This window comes from Bos indicus x Bos taurus, chromosome 1 (assembly GCF_003369695.1).
Source record: "Bos indicus x Bos taurus breed Angus x Brahman F1 hybrid chromosome 1, Bos_hybrid_MaternalHap_v2.0, whole genome shotgun sequence".
In the NCBI taxonomy this organism is placed as follows: domain Eukaryota; kingdom Metazoa; phylum Chordata; class Mammalia; order Artiodactyla; family Bovidae; genus Bos; species Bos indicus x Bos taurus.
The window spans coordinates 37,250,256-37,275,620 of record NC_040076.1 but is presented as its reverse complement, the minus strand read 5'-3'; the positions used below and the strand labels follow the sequence as shown (position 1 = coordinate 37,275,620).

Below are 25,365 nucleotides of genomic sequence, written 5' to 3'. Positions count from 1 at the left end.
TATCTCACAGGAATTACAATGTAAAATTATATCAACTAGAGCAGTATTTTAAAAGATATACAGTCACGCCTTGGTAATGTCTATGGATAACATAACATACATCTCTTCCCCACTAATGGAGAAAAAATAAACAGAAGCACATTCTTCTTGACTTGCATAAATTTCATTATTTTGCTGTTCAAATAAGCACGTTTTTATAATATTTAAAAAGGTTCAAAGACCACTTCCATATTCCAATCTGTAAAAAATATTTTCGTTATGTTTATTATAAAAATATAAATGTTTCCACTACAAATCATTTTACATTAGTAAGAGGCCATCTACATTGTACAACATAGACTAAATGAGTAATGTTTTGAAGATGAAAATTTAAAGTACACACATATTGCCAATCATATCACGTTTATACATGGCTTATTTGATACTTAGTACAGCTTAACATGGGCAAGTTACCAGAAATAAATATGTAAATCAAACTTAAGATACAATCAGATAGTATGGTACATGATATTATGAAACAATTGTGGTTTCGTGTTTACTGAAAGCCAACGCAGTTTCTGTACAAAGAGATGGCCATAAGCATTCTAGTACCTCTATTCCACAGTTAAGAATCGTACACTGTTATGTTTACATATGTACAGGGTAAGGATTGTGAAAAGTAAATTTGTAAGAAGTCAGATAGAAAAATAGTGAAAAATGAAGAGCAATATACTGCATATACAATTTCTACTTTCAAATGGAAACCACAGCCAAAATAAATGAAATAGATTAAACAATCCTCAACTTCTCCTAGTTCATGAAATGCACAGATTTTGTGGAGTGTGCACAGAATAGTACCTAAGAAAGTAAATGCTAGTCTGGACAAAAATGAGATTGAAGCCAGATTCACATCTCAATCTAACATTCCACAAAACAAAATGTTTGCTTAAAAAATGGTTTTGAGCTGCTTCTAGCAGGCTTAGGTGAAATTTGTAATTAATTTCATAATCATATATATCTTTTTAAAAGGTTCATGCTCTTATACACCCAATACATAATTCTAGTAGGATGATTTGACTATAAGAATATTGAAGACATTTGAGAAATAATTTTATATATGAAGGAATACAACATAAGCCTTATTACACTAAATTTACAACAGATTAGCACTTGTGAATTTTGATCTGTGATTGTAAGCTGTGTAAGTGTTCCATTTTGCATAAGAACATAAAGGTTGCAGCATTGTTTTATCCATTCTATTCTTCTGACATATGCATTTCGTATTCCAATAACATGATAATATCAGCATTAGAAAGATTATAGATAGAGCTAAAATGTTGTTTCACAATGTATTATGGCTAGATCTCCACCAGGTATATATTTCAAATATTATGGAGTATGTTCATATTTGACCTTTATGGAACAGCAAGTCCAAGTTCCTTGCAAGAAGAGATCTCTCCAGATTTTGAGTCTTGATGGACAACCAGCTATTTTGACGATTATATGTTCAATAAGTGTCAAGAAGCTCAATGTTTCTAAGATATATACCAAAACTATAATAGGTGCATTTCACTGGAGACTCAAAGATAATAATACTTGCTATTGATGATGACAATGTTTAATTAATTTAGCAAAAGCTCAGTGATGCAGATGAATAGTTTAGTAATCCTTATTCCCTATAATCAGCTCAACAAGTTTAAGCAAATGTATAAAGAGGCATTTCAAAACCAGTCAGCCAGTGATCTTTTTGAGTCATGCATCAGCTTATAGGCAGCTTGTAGGCTACATTGCCAATTAATACAACAATCTAAATAGTACCCCAATCCTTTCCAGTGTAGCATTCTCTATTCAGGAGCTCTAATATAGCTCTTTTACCAATGGAGGGAGTTTATGGTCTCCTAAGCACCAGAGCAAGGCAGGTATGTCATTGAAAATCCGTTATACACAAGTCGGTATATCACACTAAATTAGGAGCACACAATTTATAATAAATGGAGAGACAGAAATGGGTGGAATAATTCAGACTGTGAGAGATTTGGTTAGTGTATGAACAAGGAAAGGGTTTTGTTTCTTTTTATATATAGATGTAGATACATATGAGTGTATGATTCAAACAGTCTGGAAAGAAACACATCATTTTCTGTGTCTAGTTTATCATGTTTTCACTGCTGACAATTTGAGAGAGCATTTGGCACTTGGCTGTCACAAATCCAAATTAAATCATCAAGGCATAAATAGAAAACAATAAAAGACAATTAAAAAGAAAATAAATACGTACTTTTCTTCAAAATTAAAACACATTTTTACATGATAATACTTAAGGAGGCTAACAATCAAAAATGTGTAGTACTTAAAACAACTACAAACTTCATTTCTATATGCTTTTGAACAGATAAAGGAGAATAATACAATGAAAAGGTAGTAAATATGGCCGGATAGTTTGAGGTATGAATTCCTCTATTTTGCTTGCTTTCAAAGAAACAAAATACCTGTTACAGATCTCTTCTGTGTATAAAAATATCACAAGTCTGTTTTTCTGTGGCTATTCAGAAGCACAGCCACTATGGTCATTGCATTATTTCATTTGTTTTGCTTTTATGATAGTCAGTTTATGATCAATGGCTCTATGCTAGTTCTTTGTCATTTTGCGCTGAAGAATTCTGATTTAATCCATCAACTAATATAAAAAAGCAATTACAAAACAAAATACACCCACCCACCCATCCACTAAACAACAGGGGAAAATAAAGAGTTTTTTAATTCCATTTTAAGGCATTTTACTCGTATCTGAGTGTCTTATTGGGCTTGGAATGTCCACCAGTATTTCCAGTGTTGTCATCAGTCTGCAGAGTGATGCCACATCTTCCACTTTCTTCCAGAAATAGCACTTTACACTGGGACTGGAGTATTCTTGGATTGTGTTTCTAGAACTTTAATACTGCTGATGATCTTCTTCTGTGGCCCAACCACAGTGACACCGACCTTTTTCATGTCGCTGTTAAAAAAAAAAAAGAAAATTTCTGGTGAGAATCATGGGCTCCTGGACAGTATGTAAATGGGATATTTTCAATTAACAAAGCTTGTACAATTACAGATCCCAATGCTCTAGGTATAATTTTCTGATTTTTGTAACATATGTGTAGTATTATATATCCTGATTACTCCACCTTTGTCCTTGTGGAAGAATATAGGCTGTAGGATGAATATAGGAAGTGGGTTGAACAGTGTTCCCCTCAAAATTCCTGTCCATCTGGAACTTCACCACGTAAGGGCCCACTTGGGGATTGACTTGACTGATAGATTGTGTTTAGAGTGACACTGTATCAGTTTCTGCATTCAGTTCTTTAGCAACTAACAGATTCTACTTCTTATCTCCTGAGGCACCCTCTCTAGGCCCCAGAGCTGCCAGTGGAAAAATACAACTACCTATTGAAGAGGTCATCAGTAAGCACTTGGTCTACAGTCCTTGGTATATGTAGCATCTGAACCAGGGCAAAGAATGAAACCATCTCAAACCCTCCAGACTAGATCAGATTCATGTTAGCTGAATACTTCATTCAACCCTAGCCCCAGAGGCGAAGAATCACCCACCTGAGCTCTACCCAAATTCATGACTCATGACACTGTGTGTACAATAAAATCCTTGTTGTTTTAGCCGTTTAGTTTTGGGAAGTTTGTTGTTCAGCCATAGATCAGTGGAACAATTTCTTTAAAGTATAAAGTTCTTTCAAATTACAAAAAATGGCAAGGATATTTCTCTATCAAAATCATTAGATTTAAAATAGTTAATACTTGGAAACCAGGAATTGAAATAAATATTATAAGAATACATGGAACTTCATTTGGGGGGAGGGGGAAGACTTAGCTAAACATGTGCAAATAATTAATTAAACATTCTTGATTTAAGTAGTTCATACAATCACGTCTTTCAGGTCTTGACTCAAATATCCCTCTCTTATGAGATTTCCCTGATGGCTCTACTTCATATTGTAAAACCTCTTTGCACTCATATCTGCACTTCTATTTCTTTTCTTGTTTCATTTTCTTCCAAAGTATGTATCACCATCCAGCATATTGCCTTTTTTTTTTTTTTTTGGTTTATTTATTTTTTTACTCTGTCTTGTCTAACAAGAAGGTGAATTCCATGTGAACTAGGATTCTTGTGGGTTTTGTACTATGCTTATCACACACACCCTAAACAATCACTCTCATTTAGCAGGGGCTCAATATAAATGGCAACCCACTCCAGTACTCTTGCCTGGAAAATCCCATGGATGGAGGAGCCTGGTAGGCTACAGTCCATGAGGTTGCAAAGAGTCGGACATGACTGAGCTACTTCACTTTCACTTTCAATATGTACTTACTAAAGAATAAATCGGTTGTCCAAAATATATTTATCTGGGAAGTTGACAGAGGATTAAGTGCAACTTGGAGTGCTAGGCAAATTGAAAATGGCAAGAAGAAATAGCACACACATGCAAATGCACACAAAGGTGGGGCTCCTTTATATTGAGCATTTAAGAAAGAATGAAAAATTGGGAATTTAACTACATAGAATTGAACCAAATGATTTGTTAAAAAGTGAGTTCCCAAGCAATAAAGGTGTGCAAGAAGAAAATAGGCAACCACTTAAGAAGCAATTTACATGTTATTTAAGCATCTGCTGCATAAAATTAATCAAAGCTCAGTTGCATTCCTATTATCTAAGCTGGGAGTGAAATCACAATGCCCTACAGGTTACCCCTGAACCCTGCTGCCATTCAAGAGGCTAATAAATTCTCTATGGATAGCCTGTATTTTGCCTGAGGTCCTCTCTGGTCAGTCTTTAGCCACCTTGCTTCACCAGGAAGGCTAGTGGGGAGCTATGCTGACATCTAGCTTGCTGCCCTTTGTGTAACTGTGGATAATGAAGCCTTCATTTTAAGTATTGTTGTTGTTCAGTTGCTAAGTCGTGTCCAATTCTTTTGGACCGCTTGGACTGAAGCACACCAGGCTTCCCTGTCCCTTCCCACACCTAGGTTATCTATGTTGAACCCTGCTTTTGAGAATGCGTGCTCTACAGGATTTTGATTCTTTTATAAAGACACCAAGGATCTATCTTTAAAATGAACAACAAACATTTCTCTACTCATCCTTGAACTATGAATCTAAGAGCCGAAAACAGGACAGACATAAATATGTGTGTATAAATCAATAGATTCTCACTGTTTTTTACATTTCTTCTCTCATCTTTCTTCCAATTCTCTATCTCCCTCTCTATATATCTATGTATACATACATACTATACCTTGCTAATTTTCTTCTATGTCTCCTCTTTTCTGCCTTCTTTATAAGCTTAAAAACAAAATACAATCATGGGGAGATAGAAAAAATGCTCCAAGGTACTATACTAAATTTCCTGAGGTCATTGAGAAATTTCAGCATAATGAGGGAGTAATACAAGCTATGATGCTTAACCCTGACTTTTCCTCTAGAACCGAACCACTGATTCTTTGGCCACTGGAAAAAATCAGATACTGCAAGTTCACAGACCAATTTGGGACAAGTCTGAAGGACCAGCCCAGCTTTAGGACTCTTGTTCCAACAAGTAGAACTGAGTCTTCTTCAGTCCAATGCTTCCTCATCGCTTCTTTATGGAATGTATGTCCCAAGGGTACATGAAGAAATCTGCATAAAACTGTTTCAGATTCAGCATCTGGGAACCCACTGTAAGCAAGCTGATATGGAGTCTTGTTGCTATTTAATGCAAAGGATTATACTGGGAAAGAGATTACAGTAAACATCCCTGTAGGTGATGCCTTAGCTTGAGCTTCTATGTATCTTCTACTCTCTTCCACCCATCAAAATGTCTTCTACCTGCCACTCTGCTATGACCAAAATCTCTCTAAACATCCCGCTGCTGTAGTCTCAGTAACACTCCCTGTATCCTTATCTCATTAGGACTACCTATTGAGAAGAGCAATGGAAAAGTTCAAGACTAAAGAGCAGTTCAAGATTGAGACCAGAGGTTAATAAGCTATCTTATACTTCAAAGGCAAAAGGATAGGTGATGACACTTGGAAAATGGCATCCGAGGGTGCAGGGTAATGACATGCAGCAACTAATCTGCTCAGACTCATTCCACACACTTAATTCTCTTTCCAGTTTCTATAATCACTCTTGCCCTTTCTTATTCTCTCTTCCCTTCTCACATTAACCTTCCTTAATCCATCCTAGGCTATGGAATAATATTTTTTTAAAAATATGTTGACTGAATAAGACCACACATTTAAAAAATTCTATTTGAAAATTAGGTGACGAGTAGCTGGCATGTAAATGAAATCTCTAAACTAACTGGAATAAGCTAATATTTATTTGAGTATGAAACACTTGTCCAGTGATTGATAGTTTGGATAGAAAAAGAAAACAAATTTAATATTCTTTCTTAGGTAATAATCTGAAAGTCTTATTCTAAAAGAAACTCTAGAGTTATTTGGTCAAGGGAATCATTTCTGAATTGAGTCTGGACAACACCAAGAAAATAAGGATTGGAAGGAATCAAATTCAAGCAATACACCTAAGACTGCAAAAGAAAGGATGAAATATAGAGTTAAATATTTTTATAACATTGAAGATGAAAATGTTGCCTCACTATATTTCCCTAAATGATTAATGTATTAAATATTTTAAAATTCTTATATTTGTGATATAAACAAGGAAGGTGGCATATGAAATAATCCTTTGCATTAAAACAAGGAAGGTGGCATATGAGACAGAGAACCAATAAGTCAACAATACTTTTCAAGGAGTTTTAGGTCAGCATATGTTAATTCTTTGTTGACCCTAAATTGAGAAGAAAGGACAGAAGAAACACTTTGAAATACAGAGATCTGAAACCAACTGGCTCAGTGTGAAGGGGAAAATCTGAAAAAGCTGAGTATCCTAGGAAAAATCAGCTTTAATCTTGCATATAGACTCACAACTTGTTTAAATAATCATAACCACTAAGTGGGAATATTCCAGCCAGCCCAAAAAGAGCTTGCTATCCAATGCTGTACCAGAGACACACATTCCTAAGGTGAAAGTGTAACAAAGGCTGCTGCCACTTGACCTTTTTAAACAAATAGCATTCTGTCTACATTGGTAGATTAGGATATCTGACTATATTTAAATTGTGAGCTCGCTGTTAATCATATTAACAAGGTTCTGCCTCATCCATTTCAGTATACTGTTTCATTATCCAAAAGCTCTGAATGTTGATACTTTATTGAGAATAAACATTTGTATAGCTTTGCCTTTGAAAATCTGGCAATGGTGCAGAAATTTTTAGCTTTGTGTTTGTTCTTTGCTATGCTTCTGTGCTCTAAAGCAGGTGTCTTGTTGTCACAACCCAAACTATTTACACTACTAGAGTAAGAATTTCTAAAAATATTTAAATATATTAACATATCTTGGGGCTGTGTCTGATCAAAATAACTATCACAGAAACCCAAAGCACATTGTCAATTGGGTCAGAAGTCTATTCAATAAATACTATATTTCAAACAGGAATGCTAGCACGTATTAAGTAAACGAGTGTGAGTTTATATTCTAAGAATAAATTCACCTCTTCAGTATAATTTACCCTTTCTGTAGATCCTTTTGTGATGTCTGTGTTTCTGATAAGGATGCTATACCATTAATAGTAAACTCCTTTACCTATTTGTTAGGTGTTTGTATCTCTATTAATTACACTACACACTCCCTTTTGGCATCTAATCTATAACATTCCAAGTGTCTTTATTTAAATGATTGACAAGATGAGAAAGTCTTTAGATGCTCAACAACATTTGAATATTCAAATATTGGATATGACTTACAGAAAGTTGAGGGCACTAAAGGGTCTATTTAATGTAATAAAGACCAAAAGGTAGAAGAGTTTGATTCAAAGATGGATACAGTTTCCAAAGAGACTTTACAAGCTACAAAATTGTGGATGATTTTGATGTATCTGTTCCACACAAAAGCTCTTTTGGAGCAGTACTTTATGTTACCCTCAAGAAAGAATGCCTAGAGCCAAGTTCACGCTATCTCACTCCACCTCCTTTGAAATGAAATGATTAGCTCATGGCAAACATGTCTTTGGAGAAGCCAGTCTATCTATAAGCAGGACTGAGGCCTTCAGAATGTCTCTCCTGGGGACTTAGAATAAAGAGAGTTGGACCCTGGTCAGTTGAATGACATACCAAGGTTGTGCGATCTAGGACTGAGAGAGTCATTTTCAGCTATGTGCATGAGGATACAGAAAAGTCACTGAATAGAACAAGAAAAAATGATGCAGCCTCATTAGAAAGTGAAGTCAACTGTCTCATTCACAGAGTGATGAAGAATATGGTTTCCAGTTTTCACTTCCTATTTCCAGTTAGCAAACTTGGTGAATGAGGATGACTTTTATGGATTATTCACTGGGTTAATTTAATTCCTTATAAACCCCTTCTCCTTAAGGCCATGGGTTTCTCATATCAAAGAAGTCCTATTACCAAAGGATCCCTATTGTACCACAGGATCCCTAAGATGTGTATTTGTGTGTGTGCTCAGTCCTGTCCGACTCTTGGGGGCCCCATGGACTATAGCCAGCCAGGCTCCTCTGCCCGTGGAATTTTCCAGGCAAGAATACCGGAATGGGTTGTCATTTCCTACTAGCTTTTAACACATGAAATTATAAATTATAAAATAAAACTAATTAATATTTATCAATTGTGCATTTCTCTCTTTTGAAACCGATCATAAGCCTTTTAAAGGAAAATTATGTCTTAAACTTGCTTATAACTTTATTTTCTAGCATCAGATCACTTAAGAATAGGTGATAGTATAATATAAGTTGTTTATTTAGTATCTTTGAGAACTACTTTTAGACTTTGACATGTTCCCCTGTATATCAGATTATCCACCTAGTTCTCAAATTTCCATTTCCACAAAGGTTAGGCTTTGTTAGAAATAACAGAAATTCACAAATGTGGGGGTATACAGTTATCATGCTATATCTGCCTATGTTCTAAATTAGAGGCTTGGGTCTGTTGGGGTGGGGTGTGGGTTTATATCTGGTGGTTTATCTGAAGGTCACAGTTCAATGAAGATAGCTTTTGTGGAGATGAAGCATGAGGGAGGAACACACATCAACACATCAATCTAGAAGACATCCTTGAGAAAGAGACCCAGGATCCAGCTCAGTGGGTTCAGGAGAAAGTTAAGTACCTTAGAGATTCATTTACTCTTTAAATATACTAATTCAAGACATATATGTCCACTAGAAAGTTCAGAATCATTCAGTCAAAAGCTTATTCTTACTCTGCAGAAATCTTGGCTATGGTGTCACAAGAACTGTACTCCACGCCTGTGAAGATTTCCTTGCACTGTGCTGTTCGGACACCGTTAAGCCAGTCACCTGTCGTGCGGAAGGTAGTAATGTCGATGTTACTTTGGTCCAGGAGAAGGTTTGAGGGCCTGCAAGAAAATAAAATACCAAAGGGAGAAAGATCAGGAGTCAGCAGAGTTGCTGTGTGTCAAAATTCGACACCAACATCAGCAGGGACTTCCAGACTTCATGTGGCGCTCCTGTGTATTTGTAAAATTTATCTGCCATGAAGCCTTCATCTGCTCAAGCTGGCAGCTTGCAAGAACACTGTGTAATCATCTTGTCTCAGTGCTCCCCTTCTCTACTCATGACTGCTTTTTAAATTACTGAAACTTTGCCAGTGAAAAGCATAAATATATCCATACATACTTCTATAATTTAATTTGTTTAACCATTAGCAAAGATGGTGGTAATTTAGGTTGCAGTTATAGCTGACATGACATTCTGAACACTCTGTTGTCTGCTTTGGTGGATGGATTTGTTTCCAATATTAAATCCTGCCTACTGAATGTTCATCTGCAGACATTGTACAGGATGCTGTCTAAGGGAAAATTTGAACAATGTAGACTATATTTACAGCAGGACGTAAAGTTCGCACAAATTTAATGTCACATTGTCATTAAAAATTAAAAAGAAATAGAAAACAGTAGATGAGTAACAAGAAGTGAAAGTCTAACAACTAGGACAACACCAAATATATTTTACAATATAAACATACATATATATGTGTGTGTGTATATATACACACAAAGATAGATAATAGATAGCCATTGTGATTATGATTTTTATTGCACAATATAGTCAGCATTAACAGGAATTTTTCAGTTCAATTACTCAGTCATGTCTGACTCTTCGCGACCCCATGGATTGCAGCACGCCAGGCCTCCCTGTCCATCACCAACTATCGGAGCTTACTCAAACTCATGTCCATTGAGTCGATGCTGCCATCCAAACATCTCATCCTCTGTCATCACCTTCTCCTCCTGCCTTCAATCTTTCCCAGCACTGAGTCTTTTCCAATTAGTCCTTCACATCAGGTGGCCAAAGTTTTGGAGTTTCAGCTTCAGCATCAGTCCTTCCAATGAATATTCAGGACTGATTTCCTTTAAGATTGACTGGTTGGATCTCCTTGCAGTCCAAGGGACTCTGAAGAGTCTTCTTCAACACCACAGTTCAAAAGCATCAGTTCTTTGGTGCTCAGCTTTCTTGATAGTTCAACTTTCACTGCCATACATAACTATGGAAAAACCATTGCTTTGACTAGACCTTTTGGTAAAGTAATGTCTCTGCTTTTTAATATGCTGTCTAGTTGGTCATAGCTTTTCTTCCAAGGAGCAAGTGTCTTTTAATTTAATGGCTGCGGTCATCATCTTCAGTGATTTTGGAGCCCGAGAAAATAAAATCTGTCACTGTTTCTATTGTTTTCCCATCTGACATGGAGTGATGGAACTGGATGCCATGATCTTAGTTTTCTAGATGTTGAATTTTAAGCCAGCTTCTTCACTTTCCTCTTTCACTTTCATCAAGAGACTCTTTAGTTCTTCTTCACTTTCTGCCATAAAGGTGGTGTCATCTGCATATCTGAGGTTATCAATAACCTCAATATTTCTCTCAGCAATCTTGATTCAAGCTTGTGCTTCATCCAGCCTGGCATTTCATGTGATGTATTCTGCATATAATTAAATAAGCAAGGTGACAATATATTACCTTGATGTACTCCTTTCCCAATTTGGAACCATGTTTTCCTGATTTGGTTCCATGTCCAGTTCTAACTGTTGCTTCTTGACCTGTATATAGGTTTCTCAAGAGGCAGGTCAGGTGGTCTGGTATTCCCATCTCTTGAAGAATTTTCCAGTTTGTTATGATCAACACAGTCAAAGGCTTTGGCATAGTCAATAAGGCAGAAGTAGATGTTTTTCTGGAACTCTCTTGCTTTTTCGATGATCCGGCAAATGTTGGCAATTTGATCTCTGGTTCCTCTGCCTTTTCTAAATCCAGCTTGAACTTCTGGAAATTCACAATTCACATACTGTTGAAGCCTAGCTTGGAGAATTTTGAGCATTACTTTGCTAGCATGTGAGGTAAGTACAATTGTGCAGTAGTTTGAACATTCTTTTGCATTGCCTTTTTTCAGGATTGGAATGAAACCTGACCTTTTCCAGTTCTGTGGCTACTGCTGAGTTTTCCAAATTTGCCGGTATATGGAGTGCAGCACTTTCACAGCATCATCTTTGAGGATTTGAAATAGCTCAACTGGAATTCCATCACCACCACTAGCTTTGTTCATAGTGATGCTTCCTAAGGCCCACTTGACTTCACATTCCAGGATGTCTGGCTCTAGGTGAGTGATCACACCATCATGGTTATCTGGGTCATGAAGATCTTTTTTGTACAGTTCTTCTGTGTATTCCTGCCACCTCTTCTTAATATCTTCTGCTTCTGTTAGGTCCATACCATTAGGATTGACTTATATAATTACAGGTCTGACTATAGGTCTATGACCAACTGCAAGATCTGGTGACTCAAAGGAACAACAGGGATAAAAAAGAAATGGAGGAAACCATGTTTTCATCTCTGAGGAGCCAAGAGAAGCATCCTATTGGTAAACTGCCTTTGGGTTGTTTTTTGAGCTTTCAGTGATCTCTTTAATTGTCCTGTGACTCATAAGGCTGGGACCAGTCACCAGGTAGACACTTGATTGTCTTTCTCTTTATTCTTTCCTCTTAGTATGGGTGCTTGAGCAAATAGTAGTTATGAAGGCCTTTGCTTTAAGATGAACAATAATAATAGCCATAAGAATTATGTTAAACAATTATGAACACTAACAATATGCCAGAGACTATACTGGCATAGACTAAGCATAATACACAGATACGAAGGACTTTAATCTTTATATTATTTAGACACTGATGCTATGTCCCTATAATTCTTGTGGAATCTGAAACTAAAATTAAGTGACAAATCAAAGTTCTGCCCACATTTAAAAGGAATTTTTTAATTGGGAGATTTCTGTTACTACTGATAATATTTCTCCAACTCACTCCTAATGTATGAGACATGCGTAAGCATGAGGTCAATATTCTGATATCTAAACAAACATGTCCTAGATCTGCATGCTGCTGTTGGAAACACGTGAGAGACATGTAAATTCATTTGGATTTTGATGGGGAGATATTAAATTTATCTGCTAAAGATACAATTTTAATTAAAAATAAGTTTATTTGATAAAAATGAAAATTTAATACAATTTTAATACTGAGTTTAAGAAAACATTGACAGCATGATTGTTTGGTTCTATCTGTATTTGCATGCTCTGTGGAAAATACATATGAGTAATTACTTCCCTCCTTGTCATGATTTGTGAAATGGAGACAGACAAATGTGGAGGATTTTTCAACCTTCTTTTTTCTATTAGACTAAACTCAACCACTTCAATCCTCTTTACCCCAAATGTTTTAATTATAAATAAAAAATTAAAGTAAAAGTCACTGGGTTGTGTCTGACTCTTTGAGACCCCATGGACTACACAGTCCATGGAATTTTCCAGGCCAGAATACTGGAGTGGGTAGCCATTTCCTTTTCCAGGGGATCTTCCCAACCCAGGGATGGAACCCAGGTCTCCCTCATCACAGGTGGATTCTTTACCATCTAAGCCACCAGGGAAGCCCAAGAATACTGGAGTGGATAGCCTATCCCTTCTCCAGCAAATCTTCCCAAACCAGGAATCAAACAGGGGTCTCCTGCATTGCAGGTGGATTCTTTACCAACTGAGCTATCAGGGAAGCCAAATTAAAGTTATGGAGTTTGTAATTTGTTTTGCTGTGTTATAGTTTAGTTTTAACTAACCCTCACAGGTCATCTAAAAGAAAGAATGAGAAATTAAGCATTATTTTACAAAACATTATCTTTCCTTTAGGAATATCTAGAACATCCCAAAATATAAATGTAGTATTTTATAATACTATAAACATTATACATATACATAAATAATTCTGGAATATATACATAAATAATTTTCTATGATTCTTTAAATTACTAATCTGAAAAAAATTCATTTTTTAAATCATTGAAATTTTTTGTGTTTTATTTTCTTAAGAATTTGAGAAATTACAGAAATAGATACACAAGCCAGGTTCCAAAACATGCACAATATTCTTGGGTAGTTTTGCACGACCATCATGAATGAAATATCCTTTGTCACTGGCCAACATTGGATATAATATTGTACCCATTGGATAAGACTTGGAATCAGTAAACAAAATTGATAGGTGCAGCATTAAATCAGGTGTGAGGAAATTTTCTAAGAAAATTAAAGTGAGACCTAGAAAGGAGACAATAAAATATTGGACTATCTACAGGCATGCACACACACTCACATATACTCACATCCTACAGCTTGGATTTCTACAGTAGCTGAAGCACAGACTAATCTAATGTTGACTCTTGTCGACTCCTGGTCCCATGAATAGCAATCCTTTTTTATTTATGAGCTTGTGGGTATGAAGAATCAAACCCCAGGACGTTTATTCAGAATATTTACGAAGTATGCCTAATAGCAAAATGCAGAGTTTTTCTTTCTCAATTCAAAATGGTTTGTATTTTTAAACTCAACAATACCGTCGGACTCAACAAGAATTTGGAAAAAATTAGTACAAACAAATTGAAATAAAACAGGACAGGCGGATTAGGGATTAGAGTGACCCCAACCGAGTCTTTCTGTTTATTACTTGGATCAAAGTATGAGGAAGACAAAGAATGACCTAATTTTAATGCCAGTGACCTCAGAATAACCAGCCCTGCAAAGTATCATTTTTCCACTTCCAGGATTTCTCTGGGGAATTCAAATAAAAATTGGTTCTTTTCCTCCTCCGAGAGGACATCTGGAGAGTTTATCAATGGATAGGAATTTGTCTCTCACTGTGAAGAGCCTGTGATGTCTCTTCATGCGCACCAGGGGAATGTAGGCTTTTTGAGCAGCTGCAGGCATTGGAGTTTTTTTAGACCTAGCCCCAGACATTGGGTCTGAAGGGGAAATTTATAGGCTGGGTGATGTGCACTGTGAGCTCACACTTTTACTAGACAAATTAGATGGGTTTCAATCCGTGCAGCTGTAAACGATGTCCTGCAGAGTTCCACCTGATCTTTTACAGCTTTTCATAAATCAGTACCTACTGGCCGCAGACTGCAGTCATTAAAAAGAAATCATGGAAATTACATGTTTGCTCAGGGGAAGCAAAAAATAACTTTCCTCCCTTTCTTTCTCCCTCCTTGGATTTTGGTTTCTGAATTATTCTTTTGTGGATTTTCATACTGTTGCTTTAAAGAGGTACACATATATTTTCTTCCCACCAACTCTTACTTTATCTGTAAATGCTCATAACAATTAGCACCAGATACTCGGGACAAATATCAATAAGTAACTGCTAGTCCCAAGAATATCTTCTTATAATGATCTTATTTCGGTATTGCACTAGAATTCTAACTCTAAAATTGAATGTTAAGTTATCCTTTTATAATATGGAAAGACTCTTTTGGGTTTACAAAGGGCTTTATTTTTTATGTATTAAGAATAATGATTTATATATTTTTCTTGAATGAATAAGTAGATGCCTACTGAGTCTAGAAGTAAATATTAGTAATGTTGAAGATGTATTCTATCCCACTATAATTATGTGCTTTTTGTCTGTTGTGAATAGTTTCAGGGACCATAAAGAGTAGTTTCTCAGCAGCAAAATGTTAATTATATTTATATTTATTGATATTATTGCCTGAGAATGGTAAAATACTTTTCAATTCCTTTTCTAATTTATTGTTAACATTTGTATTTCAAGGAGTACCTTATTGTATTTCAAGGGAAAATTGTGTATTTGTCAAATTTCTAAACATGAATTTATGATCATTTTCATCTTTTTATCCCTAATATAAGAAATTCCAATAGGATGAAATGAATTTAACTTGTCATCAGTAACTAAAAATAATTTTGAGTACATATAGTTCCCAACAGGAGACTAGTACATAAATGACACATTAAAGAGGAGTAAAGTCATTGTGTTTATTTTAATTGTCTCTAGACCTTAAGGACAAAATCTTAGCAGTTATAGCTATTACATCTGGTTTAATTTCTCCCAATGGTAAAATTACTTGCTTTGATTTTTAAGATTAAAAAAAAAAGAGAGATCACCTGAGTATTTGGAATATTTGCTTTCTTCTAAAATGTTCTTTATCATATTTGTTCAGTAAGGAAAGTCACCCTGTCAGTTTCAGAATTAGAGGTCAAAGTCATTTTGAGAAATAGATTGTTTTTTGGTCCTTAGACTTCTACTAAATATTTGTTAAAAATATTTAGTATTTAATATTTTAAAAATATTTGTTAAAAAAAAGTAGACATTCTCTAAAATAAATATATTTTGTTCTCTTAGAGATCAGTAGCATTTGTTAATGTTAATTTAGTGCCATTAATGGGGAAAAATTATAAGTACTGCTTATTTTTGTTCTTATTTATTCTGCAACTTAATGACGATAAACCCTTACAAAGTTAGCAATAAGAATTAGCACAATGAAACAATATATTTTAAATCATTCCAATTAAATTAACTAAGTATAATTGACTCTTTATTAGTCTAAGTATTTAAAATATATCATTTAAGTCTTTAGACTATAAATTAGGTTACCTTCATTTAGAACCTCATTCTAAAAATATTGAATGTATTATATCATTCTGTATGCCCCAAATTTATATTCTAAAATTTATGATAGTATTGATGAATCCAATGACATGGCATTTGAAAATTTTGTGAATTTAAAGAAAAAGTTATTTCTCTATTTCATTTTATATACATAAATATCCCCAAATAAAGGCATCTTCTCTCTGAATAGAAATGAATTCATCTTTCATGTTTCTTTATTTTTAGTTTTTTAAATTTTTAAATTTATCTACATTTATAAAATTAATACAATGAATTTATTTAAATCTAGGTGCTATATTTTATACATTTTATACATGTAAAATTAGTTATTATATAATACGTAAATATGATATAATATGGATTACATATATATACAAAATATAAAACTAATCTTCACTATAGTTTCTTTTAAAAATGAATTTTGCTTACTTTTTAATCTGTATAACAAAAACAAAGAGCTGACTCATTGGAAGAGACCCTGATGCTGGGAAAGATTGAGGGCAGAGGAGAAGGGGGTGACAGAGGATGAGATGGTTATATAGCACCACCAACTCAATGGACATGAGTTGTAGAAAACTCCAGGAGATAGGGAAGGACAGGGAAGCCTGGCATGCTGTAAACATGGGGTTGCAAAGAATCAGACATGCCTTAGCAACTAAACAACAAATAACAAAAATGTATGATAAAATGAGAGAAAATTTATCTTTCTAAGACTACTTTCTATTTATTTTTATAGCAGCAATTTCTATCAAGAACTTCTTTAAGAAAGACTTTTCCAATTCTTTAAAAAGGAAGAGCTCTATTTTTACCCTTTTATACAGGTGCATTATGACTATATTTTTCATTTTTTCTATATTTATCAAAAGCATTATTTTTGCATTGTATTTTCTTTTTCATCATCCCAATTATAACAAAATCTCTTAAAATGTACTTCATCTATCATTCTAAAAAATCAAATTAACTATCTAAAAAAAACTCAATGTCCTTCTCATTGTTTAGAGTGGCTCTTTTCCTTTATTGTCTTTTTTTGCCTCATTCTTTTGCAGCTTTTGATTATACAATTCATTCTATCCGCTTTTGGAAAATTCCTTGATCTGTAGTTTTTCTAATGGTTTAAGTTTCATTCCTAACTCTGTCTGTTCTTATTTCTACCTACCACTTCATATGCTTCTGTTCTGATATTGGTGCTGTTCTCCAAAGCTCTAGACAGAGACCATTTTCTTTCTTTCTGGATAGAAGTCTATGCAGTGGTTTAGTGTTCTGAGATAACAGCTAATGTTTCCAACACTTTTCCTTCTAGGATTGCCACCGACTGGCTTGACTGGCTCTGTAGTTCTCTTATAAGGAGTCTGAAATCTCCATAACCTACTGTGATACCCCGTTACGCACTGTGGAAGCATTCATTCATTTCAATCAGTTTCTTGGTTCTTATAGATTTTTGAGGTCTACACTAAGTGACGGAGGGATTTAGAGGCTTCAGAAACACCACTGACCACAGAGCAGCACAGGAGCAGCAAGGAGAAGCTCCCAGTCTGGGAGATTGGGAGGCAGGGTGTCTCACTGTCAACCCATGCAGACAAACACCCTCCACTATTCACAGATTACAGTCTTCCTATGATCCTTGGGATATGAGAGCTTTAAGTAGAAATTATATTATTATGTCGGAAAAGGCAATGGCACCCCACTCCAGTACTCTTGCTTGGAAAATCCCATGGACGGAGGAGCCTGTTAGGCTACAATCCATGGGGTCGCTAAGAGTCGGACACGACTGAGCGACTTCACTTTCACGCTTTGGAGAAGGAAATGGCAACCCACTCCAGTGTTCTTGCCTGGAGAATCCCAGGGATGGGGAAGCCTGGTGGGCCGCCATCTGTGGGGTGGCACAGAGCCGGACACGACTGAAGTGACTTAGCATAGCATATTATTATGTAGAAGAATAAAGATGGATATACTTGTGGTAAAAATCAGCATGACTAGATCGAGACTTGTACCTTCTAAATGTGTTTCTAATAGTGTTTTTTCGAAAAAATTATCTTTGCAGTCAGAAGGCTTGAAATTGGATGCTTAGCTTTAGTCTCTCCCCAGCTTGTGATGTAACTCTCCATGTTCTTGTGGGACTCAGTCTCATTGTGTCCAGAGTGCTAATCTTCCTCACACAGCTGTTCACCCTTCTGCACTTGGTACCCCGTTTAGTAACAGCACTGTCCTCAGAGTCCTCCTTGTTCACCTGGAAGTATTCTCTGCTACTCCATGTCACTCTGCATTGCTCACTACTCACCATGTCTTATAATACTTCTTTACAACTGTTTGAATTCACACCTTTTTTTAAAATAAATTTTCTCTTCTTTACTCTAGCCTAAGTCCTTCCCAAGACTATTGAAATCACCTCCTTACTCCTTATCACGCACTCTTCCTCTCCAGTTCTTCTAGGTACATTTGCAGAGAACTACTCCACATGTCATTTAATTGTCTTCAACGGCTCCTCTTTTCCTCATGGACAAAAGTCCAGATTTCTAGAGATGACATGCAATCTTCCATTATCTGGTGAAATCATATAGTGGCTCCTTCCTCATAATTCCTTATCTGATCCTATATTATCCCAGAAATAGTTTATGCAGTGTAAATTGAAGTATTGTAAATTTTTGTGTGTCTTGATTTTCTGTACAGTGTTCTCCCAGCCTGGTATGATCTTATACTGGTAGACATTTCACTCATCATCCACTAGTCGCTCAGTTCCAAAAATTATTTCTCTGCAACTTCCAAAGAATCTCAAAGCTCAAAGTAAACTCATTCTTTGTTCATGATTCCTAAACACTTTGTCTTTTTGTTCCAATAATTACTTAACCTGAGGGATATTACTGTCGACCTTGAACAACACTGAAATTCACTTAGTCTGTCCTCCCTATTTGCAGTTTCTCCTATCTGAGATTCCTTGATTCCTTGGCACCCCAAGATTCAACCAACCACAAACCCTGGAGTAGTGTAGTGTTTGCTACTGAAAAATATCTGTGTATAAATGGACCCCTATAAGCTTCCCCAGTTGCTCAGCGGTAAAGAATCCACCTGTAATGTAGGAGCCTCAGGAGATGCGTGTTTGATCCCTGGATTGGGATCCCTGGATTGGGATCCAAGTTTGATCCCTGGATTGGATTGATCTCCTGGTGGAGCACTTGGCAACCCACTCCAGTATTCTTACCTGGAAAATCCCACAGATAGAGGAGCCTAGCAGGCTACAGTCCATGGGGTCGCAAAGAGTCAGAAACAACTAAAGAGAAGGAGCATGGACCCCTACAATTCAAACCTGTGCTGTTCAAGGGTTAATTGTATAGTATTGCTGAACTTTTCCTCCAATTTTCAAGGCAAGCTGTTGCAAGTGGAGGCTGTGTCTATTTACCTGTATAATCACCATGTGCTAAGTTGCTTCAGTCCTGTCCAACTCTTTGGGACCCTATGGACTATAGCCTGCCAGGCTCTTCTGATCATAGGATTCTCCAGGCAAGAATACTGGAGTGGGTTGCCATGCCCTCCTCCAGGGCATCTTCCTGACCGGTGTCTCTTATGTCTCCTGCATTGGCAGGCAGGCTCTTTACTATGAACTGCCACTTGGGAAGCCCGCAGGGCCCAGTATAACACTTCACACAAAGTAAATGCTAAATAAATCTTCATATTGATATACAGTCAACACTTCAAATTTATTCATGTCTCCTCCATTTACTCTACTTTTAGGAAAATGAATCAATTACTGGAGAACAAACATAAAATTTACTCCAACTTCCTTTCCTTTCTCACCACTTTTTGCAACATCTCAGTAAGTTTTTAATCTGATACACCATGACCATATGCTTAAACACATTCCCTACTTCCAGCAATGATATTCACAAAGACACTCTCACTGGAATATTCTTTGGGAATGTTTCTGCTATGAATCATCAACTCTAAGGAAGGTTGAAAAGTAAAATAATGCATTGTAGTAAGATTTCTGTAACAGTATGTGAAATAAAATGTGCCATAAAACTAACTAGACTCAGGCAGACTCTGGAAAACAACATCCCTATAAAAATTGATAGAAGATGTTGTTTTTCCTAAAGGACTTTATAGACATAATTCTTTACAGTGATCCAAATAACTAAGTCATTCAGAAATTTGAATCCTTGGTGCCATCCACAAACTCAGATTGAGACAGTCTCCAAGTGTATTGAAGAGGAAGGGAGACATAAGATTTATGCTTAGGGGAAATAAAAGAAAATTAGGATTAGGGTTAGGATTAGGGTTAGGGGAAAATTATAAGCTTTTACCTTTATGACTAGTGTCTGTAGAAATCCATATACTGAATAGGAAAAAGAACTGGAATATTTTTTTCTAAAAATTGTGTGTCTGTTGAAATGGAAATTTAGTATTATTTCAGCAAATACATATTCATGTGTGTAACAGATATTTATTGAATTTCGAGTATCAACTGGTAATACAAGGGAAGCACAGCATCTGATCTCATTGGTCTTAGAGCTAATTGGAGGAATAAATACTTAGAAAATGCACACAACTGAATTACAGTTGGGATGAAGAAGAAGGACACAGTGGCCTGTAAAACAATTAATAGTGTTGACCTTTAAATCTTGTTGCCAGAGAATGCCTCAATTAAGACAAGGCATAGAAACTGCTTTCTAAGGGAAATGGACACAAAGAAGACTCTTACAACAAGAACAGCATGAGCTACTGTCCTCCTGTCTGACATGCTTTGACTTTCTGAAGGAACCTGAAGTTGGTCACTGAGGCTACCATACTATTTAAGTGAAAGGAGCTCAGGTTGAAAGGCTGAAATGCTCCCCACAAAGCAGTTGTGTAAATCAAACAGCCTTACATCTCTGCCTTAAATGCCTTAATGGGTTCCTCATGCATTTCAAAAAATTCCAAAGTCCTCCCCATGACCTGGTACCCTCAAGTACTCTGGCTTCTGTTTGCCTTCCTGTGACAGACTCTTCCTCTCCCTTCTGTCCTTCCATTATGTTGTTGTCCTTCTGCCATTTTCGAGAACACTTTAGACTCACCTGCAGTTTATTTTTACTATGCCTAGAGTTCTTTTTTTTTCCCCAACCACCCTTTAATGATCGATCACAGCCTTTTATTTATTTCCTTCCTATAATCTGTGCCAGTCTATTGTCTGTTTGTATACATTATAGAAGATGTCTATTCATCTTATAGAATGTAAACTCTGTAGGAAACATATTTGTCTTCATCACTATTCTCCAGCATCTGCACATACCTAGCACATAGTAGATTAGCATACAATAAATAATTGTTAAAAAATGAAGAAATTAATATTTGAATAAAAGAAAGGACATTGGAGGAGCAGGGGTATTTAAATCACCAAAAAGAATGCAGATTTTTTTCCAAGTGTAATGGAAATTCAAAATCAGTTATAAAGAGGTGACAAATTATATTGTATATACACAATTTATTGAATTCTCCAGACATGTATATTGGAGTGGGTAGTTATTCCCTTCTTCAGGGCATCTTCCTAACCCAGGAATCAAACCTGGGTCTCCTATATTGCAGGCAGAGTATTTACCACCTGAGTCACCAGGAAAGCCTGGTATATATTTATCAATATATAGAGATTGATAGGAAAATTCTGAAGACTCTGTGAGAGATGCTCAAAGTGGGACAAGAATGGAATCAGGGGACACATTAGGAGACTACTGCAGTGCCCTAGGTCAGAAGGAGAAAGTCATAGGAGAGAGCGTTTGCAGTGAAAAGGGAGCGAAATGGATCATGTTGACACAGTGCTCACCTGGGTTGAAGTGTGGAGGCCAAGAAAGCGGGGCCAAGATGGTTCTAATACTGATTGGGCAGATGTATAGGTGCTAGTGTATTCAACTAAATTCAAAATGCAGTGGGAGAATGAGATTATCAGGAGTAAATAAAAGGATAAAATTTTGAATATTAAATTTTGAAATGTCTGTCTTTGAGACCCTTATTGGAGAAGTTTGGCTCTGAAGGGTGGTAGAAAAATAAAGTAGTTGACAAGAGATGTGGAATCAGCAGAGGTGATGTTGATAAATAGCCTTTTCTAAATTCCCTTGATGATAAAAATTACCTGGAGTTTTTTTATCAAATGTACAAATTCCACTCCTTTCCTGAAGATTCTGAATTAGTAGCTTGGGTTAGACCTGGATATTTGAACATTTAATAAATTCCCTCTAGTGATCCTTTTACTAGGGTAATTTGAGAAACAATGTAATAGAACATATTTTTATGACAATAATCTTGCAGAAATAAAGAGCCTGCTTATGCAGGAGAGAGGGAAAGAGGCTGGACACACAGGGGATGGAGAGGAGCGAGAGAAAGGCATTTGCCTCTGACATTGGAAGCATACTTCCTCTCTCTCTTCTAATTACAGGAAAGAAGGACTCTCCTCTCTTGTAATTATAGGAAAGAAGAACACCAGTATGTTTTTGTTTTGCTGCTGGAATTTTCCATCTGATGGCTTGTATTTTCTCAATAAAGCATGTAGCAAGGGCATTACTGGAAAATTAAATGGGAAGAGGAATATGTGTAATCAGCTATGAAAAAGAATACAATAATCATTGTCAAAAGTGGGAAAGAAAATTTTCTAAAGAAAAATAAGATCTCTTGACATTGTTGCATGGCAACATAAGGTTGTCATTAATAAATTTATAAAGGCATAGTCTGCCTAGCTGTGCATTTTAATCTCAATAAAAAAACATAAGCACAATTTCTAAAATTTTTATAGTGAATTAAGAAAAACATGTTCCCTAAAATTACATTGTTTATGACAAAATAAATGGAATATATTAAAGTATTACATAATATATATTAGAATAAAAAATGTTCAGTTACTTTAATAAGAATGGAATAGTGAATTTAACAAAATTTGAATATGATAATATACAATGACATAATATGATCTGATATTAAGATTAATTTCCCATATAGAATTGGGTTTAACTATCTAGATAGTATTACATGAGCTAGTTTTTATATTGGTAGTGACCCTATGGAAATGGCTTGAATGCTCTTTTATGATATAGAAATAGTTGAAAAGATATTCTTTTTTGCTATTGAGTAAAGTTTAAAAGAAATGGCTTCAGGGTATAAAATGAGGACCGTATGGCTCAGGGAAAGGCAGGTTTGTTATCTTGTTGGTTGTTAAACTGTCAGGTGGATTTCCTAATAAGTCTGCACAGTCTCATTCTGAAATTTAGGACAGAGATTCATCCTTGCAGGATAAGTTATCAGTAGTTTTACCTACTGGATATATATTAATAAATTCAATAGTATTGATCTCCTAAAAGTTATTTCTAACAAATAATCTATGACTCTTATATACTTACATTAAGATTTTGATGCAAATTCTCTTTATTCATTTTATTCAAATTTAATGTAAAAGCTGGATCATATATGCTCGCTATAATTGTTTCCATTAAGGTAAAAAATTACATACTCTCAGTGCATTAACAAGCACTCTATCAAGTTGAAAGTCACAGCTCTTAATACCTGTCAGTGAAAACAACAGATGTGCACAAAAATAAGAAAATTCTTTCCTATAAGGTATTATATTAAATCTTTTATACATGAGTCACAGTAAATCATCACTATGCAGTATGTATACATGTTAATTAATATTGTGGATTTTTGTGCACAGTAGGTGTAGTTCTTTTACTAAAACTCTGTCATTTAAGAACACATTATCAAAATGTAGAACTGTTTTTCACATATGTGTACAATGAGCATATAATTGACATTTCTCAAAACCATTAGGACAACTCAGTGATTCTCAGCTGGGAGGATTATGCATCAAGTCTAATGGACGTTGTGCCCTCAGGGCTGCCTCACGGCCACAGTGCGTTGACATTTGTGTTGCTGTCCAGGAACACTGACATTATTATACTCTTAGTTTTATCCTTCACAGTGTCTAACAAAGTAATCGGCACATAATATGTGTTAAATAAAGGTTTGTTTAATCAAGGGAAAATTGCATTCTGCTAGCCAGTGCAATGGCTTGGTGACACTATTATTATTTCTGTAATTTTATTTTAAATGCAGATTAAATCAAGACTTTGCTAGAATTCCCCAACACTCTAGATATCCTTTGTTTGTTGTTTTAAGTAACAGAGAATGGAAAGAATCTATGTGTTCAGGGTTTCTATTGTGCAAATATTGAAGCCTGAATGTATATGTGCTTCTAGGTAAGATGCAAGTTAAAAAATATCAGAACTTTATCAGTGTCATTCAATAGAATGAGATTTCCTCCTGAAAGTTAAAAAACAAACAAACAAACAAACATGTCTTTTTAATCTTGAGGAATATAAGTGTCAAAGTATGCAGTTGGGGGAGTGGAAGAAAAAAATTAACACCTTGGAGATAAAAATACAATCATCTCAGAGAGAGTGCAAGATGTAAAATCAAATGTGTCACCTTGCTGCCGCACTGGTGATGATCTTCAGACTGCCTGGGTTCCGGATAAGCTTGTCCAGAATGCTGACAATCTGCTCAAACTTGGGTCTGTTGTTTCTGTCTTTCTGCCAGCAGTCTAGCATCAGCTGATACAACGCAGCTGGGCAGTCCATGGGGGGTGGCAGTCGATAGCCTTCATCCACAGCTTTAATTACCTGTGTGAGATGTAAAGTTTCCGGGCACTTAGAGAAGTGGAATTTCTTTTATTATAATACTTCTTTTTGGGCAGGTCACACTTATATTTATATTTCAAAGTAAAGTGAAAGGTTTTCATTTTAAATTTATTAAAAGGATAACAGCTTATTAAATAAATATTATTCATGTCTGAAAATGTTATATAAATAAGATTGAGACAGAGAAAGTGGATTTAGGAAAGAAGAGTTTGTACAGTAACTTTCTGGATTAAAATAAAAAGAAATGTTCTATGATATCAGAAATTTAGAAAACTATAAAGAAACTCTTATGTGGTAACACATATTTCTGTGAAAACTCTATATAAATGGATGAATGCAGAAAAAATACCACAGATTTTTAGTTATATCACAGTTCAACTGGTACCTCTCAAATCGTAGTCAGTTCCTTTGTTAAAAGCCCATAGGTTGAACAATTAAGTGACTCTTAGTTAATCAGCATTTTTAAATCATGTAAAGTCATGATTTACAAACATTACTCTGTATCAGAATCATCTGGAGAACTTATTAATACACAAATAGCTAATCTTTGATTCAATAACTCTGGGGAAAGTCCTGAGAATTTGCATCCCTACAAATTTCCAGACCTTGCTCAAGCTGCTGGTCCAGAAAGCACATTTTGAGATCCTCTGATACAGAAAGAATTTGGAAAATAGAGATG

At 35.6% G+C, this 25,365-nt stretch overlaps 1 protein-coding gene across 2 annotated transcripts in view; it reads right to left on the bottom strand.

The window, feature by feature from the left end:
• Window positions 1-231: 231 nt before the first annotated feature.
• Window positions 232-25,365, bottom strand: part of EPHA3 (EPH receptor A3) — a 407,461-nt gene continuing 382,327 nt past the window's right edge. For both annotated transcript variants that reach the window (XM_027553293.1, XM_027553216.1), the window contains exons 15-17: window positions 24,475-24,668; window positions 9,286-9,441; window positions 232-2,974 (exon numbers count right to left, since the gene is read on the bottom strand). In XM_027553293.1, coding sequence (XP_027409094.1) covers window positions 2,869-2,974; window positions 9,286-9,441; window positions 24,475-24,668 — 456 coding nt within the window. In that variant the 3' untranslated portion in view covers window positions 232-2,868. The remainder of the gene's footprint in view (window positions 2,975-9,285; window positions 9,442-24,474; window positions 24,669-25,365) is intronic.